Source organism: Limulus polyphemus, unplaced genomic scaffold (genome assembly GCF_000517525.1).
Source record: "Limulus polyphemus unplaced genomic scaffold, Limulus_polyphemus-2.1.2 Scaffold3987, whole genome shotgun sequence".
Taxonomy (NCBI): Eukaryota; Metazoa; Arthropoda; class Merostomata; order Xiphosura; family Limulidae; genus Limulus; species Limulus polyphemus.
In genome coordinates, this window is record NW_013669597.1 from 46,655 (window position 1) to 57,510 (window position 10,856).

A 10,856-nucleotide genomic window follows, 5' to 3' on the forward strand; every position below is an offset into this window, starting at 1 on the left:
TAAGTTCAAGATGTAACTATAACGTCATTTACCTAGAATTATGATTGATTTTTTAGAATTACTACTAGTTATTAATAATTCTTATAAAAGTGTATACTCTGTTTGAAACTATGCAAACTCGGTGAAATTGGTTGATACCATTGTTTTCATTTTTGAGTTATCATGTAAGAGAAAAGAACAGCAACAACAAGAAATTCAAACTTTTTGCTATGATATTTACAGACATTCCCAGAACTTGACTTGTTCATTACATAGATATTGTTATAAAAGGAAACACTGTATAGTATTGTAATGTTCTGATGGCCTATTGAGATCTTGAAAATACCATTTCGATGAACAAAGCGAGCCATTCATACATAGGCAGTGCTGTGGCGTGCCTGATAACAACTGCCATTGGAAACATTGGAGGTTATTAAAATCTATGAGTTGAATTTCCCCTCTTTAATTTTGCAGTAATATGCTCAATATATTTTGACTATCATGCCCACTGTTCAGTTATATTTCACTTGTTATTCATAACTGAAAGAAACTGGCACATAGTGTAAAGAACATGAAAAACATTTGACTGCATTATGATTTGAACGTTTTTGATAGCATTAACTGAATCATATCACATTATTTTTGTCTGCAGATAACTGATCACATTTTGAAGAAAATAAGACTAATCAGTCACACAGTTGTTAAGAATACTAATGCTTAAGATAACTTCGTAAATTGTTTCAATTTCATCTAATTTTTTCTGTTGTTTTGTGATTGTCATAAATGAAATCAGATACAACAGTTACTCTGCACACTTTTACCATGCAGCATTGAACTCTGCTGTATGCTCATTTTTTTTGAGGTGCTCATAAAGAATCTTTTCAAAATATAAAGGGGAGAGACAAAGTTAATAAAGGACCAGTTTAAGGGTAGTCCTTATTTTGCAGGTTAAAAATTCTGATGCTCTCACCTCCTAGTTTTGTTCCAATGTACAAAAAAAAAATATTAAATGTCAAACTTTATCCATTTTGGACCATATTTAGAGGTTGCCTAATGAGGTTGGACTTCTAGTCTGCAGTGGCTTAGTTCCATATGTACTGTTATAAAAACATATTTTTAGGTATTATAAATGATTTATTTGAAGTATATTATTATTTTATTGCACGTACAATAGCATAATTACTTAATCATATCACTTTTATATGATTTTGGTGATGTTAGTCACTTACATTGTTATTATTTCCTTTTTGCTGTTAGGAAAGTGTCTTCTATAATCCTGTACACCATAAAGGATGAACTGTTTCTATTCTTCATTTGCTATGATGGCATTTTACTCATCAGTAAGGACCACACCCTTTTCAACATTGTCATTTGCCACATTAAAATGTTGAGCTTTTCGTAGTACCTTCTTGTAGCCTTCTTTAAGCTCCTATGACTCAGGACCATAATCCAAAAATCTAGATGGAATTTTGAGGCACCTAAGAAGTCTGTTATGTTCTTTGTGATAAAATCTTCAATTTACATGTCCTCAGACTTCCTAATATTCAGCTGGATGTGCTTTGGAGGTTCAGCTATGCCTTTCTTTTTTGATTAGTGCCTTTACCATTGCTCATTTTATCTCTGTGGATTCAGTTGAATCAAAGTAGGCCAAACCAATTAGCTCCTCATTGAGATACCATAGATGTTTGTGGTATTTACCAAGTTATGCATGTCACATCATGTGGATGGTCAATTTGTTTTCTCAAGGGTGTCTGTTTACTTATTAGTAGGCTGTGCATATACAGTAAAGATATATTAGAAAACAAAGAAAAAAATGTTTTCATCACATTAAACATTATTTATTTGGTTTGCTTATACTGATTAGAAAGTTCAGCAAAATGAAATCATGCTGTATTCCTTATTCAAATAAGGTACATCACATTTTTCTTTTTGTAAGAACAGTGAGTTTTTAAAATTCCTTTATAATCCAGAAGATCTATGTTATAATTATTTTTGTTTTTTTGTAGACTCAGAATGTTCAGAATCCTATGGAGTTCCAAGAACAACAACAACTACTTATTGAACAGTTGAAAGATATGTTACGTGAAAATGAAGCACAGTTAAAAAACAAGGAGAAAGAAGTAGAAGTAAGCATCAAAAAAACTTTATTTCTACCAACCCAATATTATGATGCACCAACTAGGACATTTTGAAACCATAGACTTGTTGGTTAAAAATGTTTTAGAAAATCACTTTAGTAGTTTCTGTTACACCTTTGAAAACATTTTGATAGAAGCAGACTGTCCAGAAAAATATGAATAAAAAGTTTTGTATTTTGAACCATATTCCATATAATTCTGTACTATAGTCATAGAATTTGTATCAGTATTTGACCTAACTTATTACTTCATTATTTTCTTTGGAACATTTTTATTTTGTTTCATGGAATTTGGAACATCTGTATGTATTGTCTACATTAAGTAAAAATGTAAAATACTTTTTCTAGTATTGGATTTTAGTATAACTTGGCTCACTACTATTGTAATAAAACTTTTATAATGAAAAACAAAGAGAATATTCTAAGCTATGGTGGCATGTTTATAAGAAGTGACAGATGAGAAAACAATATTACAAGTAAAAGTCAAGTAACTACTATGTTGGTCAGAATAAAATTAGTTATTTTCATTTCAGTAGTCCCTCAGTGGTGCAGCAGTAAGCCCAAAGGCTATTATGCTAAAAACAGGATTTCAATACCCGTGGTGGGCACAACACAAATAATTTTTTGTGTAGCTTTGTGTTTACCTGCAAACAAACAAACAGCATTCGTATCATGAATTATAATAGTAGTCAATCCTTAATGATATAGAAACTGCTGTTTCTCTCTAATTTTTTTACAATTAAACGTTAAGAATGATTTTTTTATTGATTTTCTGAAAATTATTCTATTTCTAGGATACAATGGCCAAATTTCAGAAATTTAAGCTTCAGTCTAAAGCCAAAATAGCACAGCTTACTAATCAGCTCAAAAGTCAAGAAGTGAACACTGGACAAGAAAAGGTAAAGTAAGAGAGAAAACCTTTCATTCATTGCAAGTACTTATGTAGAAAAGGAAAAATATATAAAATGCTTTAATGTTGTACTGTAGATTGAGTGAGTGGTTGAGTATGATTAGTTTCCATAGCTTCTGTTTGGTTTACTATAAAAGTGTATCAGATCAACGGTGAGGCCTTGTTTTAAATAATATTATTGTTGTTGCCTGTGTAATTAAATGTTTTTCTCTTTGCTTAATATTATAATATGTAGATTTTTATAAATCCTTAAATTATGTAATTTCCAGTTACATTTATAGTTCTTTAGTTATGTTCAGCATATAAATTATTTTTTTTCCCCTGTAAGTGACGAAGAATGTAGAATGAACTACATAACAAGTTAATTTTTATACTCTAAATTAATTTGGAAACAAGCAAATTTGAAAATAAGTGAATAAAACAAAATTAAAAACCATGTTAATTTATAATTTCAATCTTAACTTAATAGTTTAATATTTAGCAGTTGTTCAGATATACATTATTATAACTTTGGAAATAACTGTTTGTATAGATGATTCAGTATGTAGGATATTCCTAGAAATTGCTTATGCTCATAAACAAGACTCAAATTTAGCCTCCGTAACTAGATAGGCCCCAAACTGACTTTAATTTATTGTAATTGAATAATTAAAAAAAATTAAGGATACAAAGATGAACTGTTTTTGTCCAATATCAGTGCAGTCCTGTTTCTAGAAAAAAAAACTTTTCTCTTAGAATAAGATGGAAAAAAAAATATATTTATGAATGTAAGAATCATAAAGATTGTCAATATTCAGTTGTTTGTTTGAACTACCAATGCATAGTTATGATAGATATTTCAAGAAAATTATTTTGAAACATATTAATGAAAAATTTGTTCCTTTTATAGTTAGCAGGTGAGGCAGAAGAAGTTCCATTCTCAACTCATGAGCATCCTGCAGACCATGGAATCAAAGGGAAAGTTATAATGCTAAAGAGGCAGCTAGAGGAGAGCCGACAAAAGTTTGAAAGACGAGAAAAAGAACTAATAGAAAGTCGCAGCATTTTAGAAAAAATGATTCAGGATTTACAAGGTCAGCTTCAGGAAAGGGAAGGTCTTATTCAAGAGCTAAAAGAGAAAAAGGATGAGGAAAATCAAGAAACTAAGACATCAGCTACTCAAAATGTAAGTGTTTAGAACAGAAGTTCCCAAACTTTTTCACTTATGACATCCTAAACCACTTACTTTGATTTGTGCAACACTCCTGCTACCATTTGCAATCTTTTTTTTTTGTTAATTTTTTTTAAGTTTTTAGTTATTCTTTGTTTGGTGAAGCTCTTGCAACACTCTTTGCAACTTGCCATGACACACAATTTGGAAACCACTGGTTTAGAAATAATTATTGAATGTTCTGTTTAAACTAATTAAATGTTTTCATGTTTGATGTGGATAAAAGAAATTATAAATAATTTATTTAGTAAAATTATTTGTTTTGTAAAATGTTGCCTATAATTATATGTAAAGATGTTAAATGAGTAAGCAGTAACATTTTTGGCCATGGTTGCCCATTGTGTGCATAGTTTTTTTATTGTACTTGAACTATTGCGTAAAAGTTGATGGTAAATATTGCTTCTGCAGGAAAGAAATGTGCAAGAAATATATGCCCAGCTGGTGTACAAAGATTCAAAGATCTTGGATCTTAATAACACTGTTCTTGAAAGAGAATGCCAGATCATGGACCTTCAGGAGCTTATTAAAGAAAAAGATGAGGTCCTACAAACTCGAAACCGTGCAATACAGGTTTGTTGGCCATTCTGTTTTTTATAAGGTAATATCTAAAAATGCTTGAAAATAACCTTTGTTATTAATGTATGTAGGATATTCCTAGAAATTGCTTATGCTCATAATTACTAGAGCTCATTCAACTCAATTAAACAACTTTGAAGCATTATGTGATTTTATTACCTAACAGAAGTACATTTTAATGTCTAATGACATGTGATATTACAAGTCCAAGTCATACTGTGAAGTTGAAATGAGAAGTAAGGGTTTTAGTCAAACAATACTACAATTGCAGTTTGTGTTTTGATAAGTGAATCTAGAATTTTTCTTTCTGTTTTAATAGAAGTTACTGATGAATAGAGTTACTTAAAACTTTGTTTATTACAATACATTTAAACTTTATGTATTTTTTTCAATATATGATAGAAAAATCATATTCTACAACCTTTAACTCTTTCCACTTTTGTAGCATTATACTGGCCACATCTACATTTCCAATTATAAAAATTATTAATTCATAAACATCACTTTATCAGACATAAAGTATGATAACCATTAAATGTCTTTGAACCTTAATTATTTTGGGATATTTGTAATGAAATAAAAACTAGTGACATAGCTACATTTTGCCATTATGCAATACATTCTGACCATTGACCTCAAAACTAAGTCTTACATACAGCTAATGTTAGCAATAACACAATCACAGACCTAATTACAACATGTGTTAGCCCACTTTATTGAAACAAATTTACAATGAAATGTATGTTGTATATCATTAAGCCTAATATAAGTAGAGAGTATTTATTTTACTATATCAGCAATTCTTTAAGAAGTCATGAAAATCTGATTCAGAAAGACCCCTCATTAATCTCCGAGCTCATGCGTGCACAGACTCCACAGTAAGGCTCCATTGTTTCTAGTTACTAGTGAGAGATTTTATAAAGCAAAAAGCTACTGCCAAAGTAATAACTTCAACAAAATAAACCAACAATCAATATAATTAAGTTATTACTTTTATATAGCAAACAAAAAGAAACATTATATAATTAGATTATTTGGAGAAAGAAAGATTCTGACATTACAACTAAAAGTTTCAAAATTTACAATTCATATAAGGAAGGAAAGGAGCTCTGCAGCAAATAGATCATGAGAAAGAAGCTAATCCCAGTTTTCAGGTGATATATTTATGATAGTTTAGCTTTAGAACTTTATAGAAATGTTTAAAAAACAAGTGTAGTTAGTTGACTTGAAATTTTTACAACAGCAACAGCTTTAAAAAAATCAGTTGTCAAATTTTTTTTAGCTAAAAATATGCAACAAACATGTACAGATTGCAGGTTTGCTGTTATGTTTTGTATGTTGGCATGTTTTATCTGTGCAAACAAAAAGACTTAAGTATTTCTACTCCACAAATTAAGTTTTGGGGTAAAAAATTTGATTTAGGGTTATCAGTTTGATTTTGAGTACGTTATCTAAAACATATTAATCAAATTTATATCAAACTAAAATTATTAATGGGAACATTTTAGTTATAATTTTATTTTATGAATGAATTAAGTGGGGGAAATTGGAACTTTTTATAAACTTAATGGTGTCATGCCCTTGGAAAAAGTGACTCACTGGTTTGATACTCTTCCTTTTATTGTTATTGTCTTGTTTGAATTATGGAATTGTGAATTTAAAATCTGTGAAATAGCTTTTAGTAAAGTATGTAAGATAATATAATATATATATTATTGTTCATAGCTAATGACTGAAGATATGAGTAAAAGAGGGAAGTCAGTTGTAGATGAACTGGATGAAACACGTGGCCAAATGAAAATTATGCAGAAAAACTTTGTAACCATGGAAACAAGTTGGAAGGATGAGAAAGATAAACTTGAGAAAGGCATCCAACACCTTCAAGAAAAACATGAGGCAGAAACAGATGAAAAAGTTAAAAAAATTGCTGAACTTGAATCAAGTTTGAAAAAGCTTGAAACTGTACGATTTGAACTAGCTACAAAAAATGCAGAGTTACAAGAAAAACTTGTTTACGTACAGGAAAGCATGGAAGAGCTTAAAGAAACCCAGTTAAAACACTATGAAGGTGAGTAAGAAATTAAGTAACATAAAGAATAATTTAAGTACTTTGGTTACAAAAAGTAAATTTTAACTTAAATTATTTAAATACTCTGATATGTAAACTTCAAGTGATTGTGTGTCTTTGGTAACTTTTGCCTGGTCATTACCTTTGGAAATCCTTACAGATTTGGTAAAAGGAATCTGTAGTGTAGATTCTGTATAGTATAAAAATAATTTGTTTATATTATATATATATATACTATTGTGTATAAATTACTTGCCAGCAGATCTTCATTTATGTTTAAATATAATAATTAACATTAATTATTTGTATTTCATTATTTCATTTCACACACTTTAAAATACCCTGGTAGCAGATCTCATGAATAGTTTGAATATGATAATAAACTTAATTTAATATAACTTGTATACATTATACATACTGTAGTCAAATAAATGATTGCATGAAGATACATAAGAGTTATCCGTCACTAATTTTGAATTGTTAGGCTAGAGGGAAGGCAGCTAGTAAACAGTACCCACTTGAGCTGCTCTCTAAATGAAAAATGAGATTTTACTGTTATTTTTATAATGCACTCACAGCCCCAAAGTGCAAAATGGAATTTTGCAGTAATGGAACCCAAATCATAGACCCATGGATTAGCAGTCCAACAGTACCCACAGCCCCAAAGTACAGAATGCAATTTTTCAGTTATGGAACACAAATCATGCACTCACAGCCAACTCCTTGGCTATTCTAATTAAACAGTGGGATTTGACCATCAAACTTATAATGCAACCAGAGCCTTAAAGTGTGGAAGTTGCAGTTATGGGCCATGAACTATGAACCTCAGAACAACTGTCCAGTATGCTAGCCACTAGAACATCTGGCTCAATGAATTTAAAAAATGGCAAGTATTGGAAACAAAACTAGAGTTATTGATAAGTTGCCACGAATATGTTAACAAAACACATTGTTTAATTTGACATGGTATATAGATGTCAAATATGTCAGAGTATGTATATACCTATGTACATGGTCCGTATTTGTTAGTTAGTTACATTTATATTTATTTAATTTCTTTTATTATTTATTTTATTTATTTATATAAGGGAACGTTTGATTATACTTATATGTAATGATATTCTGTATATTGAATGTGAGAAACACAAGATTTATAATACTTTGATTTAGGTATAATGTTTTTTATATTTCGAAATTGGTTTTATGTAGAAAACGTAATATAACTGTATAACTTACCTCAGAATATACTACAAACCTTTAGTGCTTGCTTTTTATTGAAAGATTGCTAACATAGTGCAAGTACTTGAAAAAATAAAACAACTAAAAATATCTATTTTTATGAATGGCTAAAAATTATGATTTAATGTAATTCTTTTCCACTCATTTTGTAGAGGAATGGAACCAGCTCCAGAAAGAACTTGAAAAAAAAAATTCCCAGGTTACAGAGTTACAATTACATCTAGAGCAAGCCAACAGTCAGACTGACACCAAGGTTCTGAAAGCTAGAGCTAAAGAAAGAAGCAAGATAAAAGCTTTAGAGAGACAAATTGAACAATTGAAAAAGGTTTTATTTATTTGAATATTTTTTGTGTATTTTCTTCACATAATTATTAGACTAAATATTTTCTCTGAAACCTGCTCATTGTTAAACGTTTAACGGCTAAACTTTTCAAAAACGTCTTTTATTATTCTGGGACTTAAGTTATTGATATAATTTAATGAATTGTTTAAGCTCTGGGCTCAAACACCTGAAGTTTTACTCATGTATGCCAAATTTTGGTACTTCTCTTATACGTACTATAATGCTTATATATTTTTAAAAGTATTGAGTTTTAGTCTAAAAATGAATTATTGGAAGTAAGTTTCTAACAAAAACTATTGTTTAGCCTTATGATTTAAATGTCCATAGCTAACAAAACAGTGGAAGCCAATAGTTCTAGCACTTAATTCTAGGCCTATGACTAGAAATCTTAAATGGACAGGTTAAAAAGAATGCATAAATTACAAATATCTGCAAACAGATGTAATTTTTATTATGGATGTTAAGCCTATTGTTTAGCCATTCTTTTCTCTCTCTACCTACTTGGTTGTCAACTTCATTAAGTATGGTTTAAGCAAACTTACTAGTAGGCTCATTAGTTAAAAGGATGTAAATTAATAATTGCAATGTTTCACAATTTATCGTAATAAAATCAGTATAAAATACTTGATCAAAAAATGGAATAAATGAACAGTTGCAGTAGAAGTGACTAAGCAAAGCTGGTTTAAGGGAGGCTTCAGCTTGGTAAAAATTATGAGTTTCATGAATCCTTAATTGCATTTTTCCTCCGTTCTCTATTCAGCATATTAAAGGTACAAAAATCAATGTAATATTAATTTATGGTGAGCTATGTCAGATATGTCACCATTTGTTGCTGGGCAATAACTAATCATTGTTGGATTCAGTTTATTTCTCTACTTAGCTGTAGCTGTGAATATATTCTATCCAAGATAACTTTTTTGGCTCGTTTATGTTAGACCTAAAACGTTTCTTTTTTTGCTGTTATTTTGTTTTTTCAAGGAGTTCCAACCTGATTCAGGCTCATGAGGATTATATTATCAATGAAAAACAGCACCAAATTAATTGAATTTTAAGTTTTTCAATTGCATCATTTTTAGTATAACAATACATTCTTCCATAGGTTAGTAGTGTCTTTCAATTAAATATTGGTGTGTAGTGAGTGATCCTGCATCAAAAGTAGTTGTACATAGATAAAATAATTAAACATAAATTTCTGAATGATTAATTTAAAAAGTATAACAAAAAGCTCATTGCTTGTATGTTCTTGGGAGAAAAATCAAGAAAAATTGATGACCAATGGTTATGCATGCCATTTAATAGCATTAGTTTTACAGGAAATTTTTATTTGTGAATTTTTAAGCAGGCTGAACATAAGCCAGATGAATTAGTAGTAATTTAACACACTTTGAAAAAGTTTTATAAAATGTTTCAATGATAGTGCTTTTCTCTCTCATAATCCCCTGGTAGCTCAGTGATAAGTATGTGGGCTTATACTGCTAAAAATTGGGTTTTGATACCCATGGTGGAAAGAGAACAGATAGCTTTGTGCATGACAACAAACAAACAAATTTTCTCTCGTGATAGTTGGATGTTTATTTAATTTAACAAGGTTACTGCTTTCACCACTACGATATACTTTTGTAACATAAGCAGTTTTATTGAAGTTACTCACTCTCTCATTCCTCTTGTTTTGTTAAACTAAATTTGTATTTAATTGAATAAGTAGAATTGTTTAAACGTTTGTTTTAACAACAAGTAAAAGCTTGGAATGGTTTATTCTTTCTTTCTTCAAATACCTATAGAATGATAGGTTTCTTTTTTGTGTGTGTAAAACACTTAAACACACCAGTTAAATTTGTTATTTATACCTTTACCAAGTTAACAAAAGCCAATTTTTTTTTAGATTAAGTTTGTTTTAACAACTTGTATTGTTTTTAGGGCTGGGTATGGCCTAGTGGTTAGGATAATGCAAACAAAATTGAGGCTAAGGGTGTGTTATAACATGGATGGTCAAATCCCAGTATTCAATTAAAGTAGTCCAAGAGTTAGCAGTGAATGCTGTTGACTGGCTGCTTTTCTCTAAGTATATCAGTTCAAAATTAAGGATGTTTAATGCAGATAACTCCTGTGTAACTTTGTGGAAATATCCAAAATATATATGTGTTTTTAATATGCTTTATAAATTGTGAGAAGTTACTCTTTTTTTATGCAAAAAGAAAAAATTAAAGTAAAAAAATAATTTAAATTTTATGTTAAATTTATTAATAAAGCAATCTGTGAGCATTTCAATAAAATTGTCATCCTTTAACTACTACAGTTTACTGGCCCTGAAAAGTATAATTTGTATTTGAAACACTATACACTGAGTGGTCACAAGTAAATAGACACCTAATTTTTCATCATTTAACTGATTTA

The 10,856-nt window shown here is 29.6% G+C and overlaps 1 protein-coding gene across 2 annotated transcripts in view; it reads left to right on the top strand.

Annotated features, from left to right (window-relative positions):
• LOC106470413 (golgin subfamily B member 1-like) overlaps positions 1-10,856 on the top strand; it is a 56,362-nt gene that overhangs the window by 6,310 nt on the left and 39,196 nt on the right. For both annotated transcript variants that reach the window (XM_013930969.2, XM_013930970.2), the window contains exons 3-8: positions 1,986-2,105; positions 2,911-3,015; positions 3,916-4,191; positions 4,645-4,806; positions 6,538-6,880; positions 8,272-8,444. In XM_013930969.2, the coding sequence (XP_013786423.1) occupies positions 1,986-2,105; positions 2,911-3,015; positions 3,916-4,191; positions 4,645-4,806; positions 6,538-6,880; positions 8,272-8,444 (1,179 nt within the window). The remainder of the gene's footprint in view (positions 1-1,985; positions 2,106-2,910; positions 3,016-3,915; positions 4,192-4,644; positions 4,807-6,537; positions 6,881-8,271; positions 8,445-10,856) is intronic.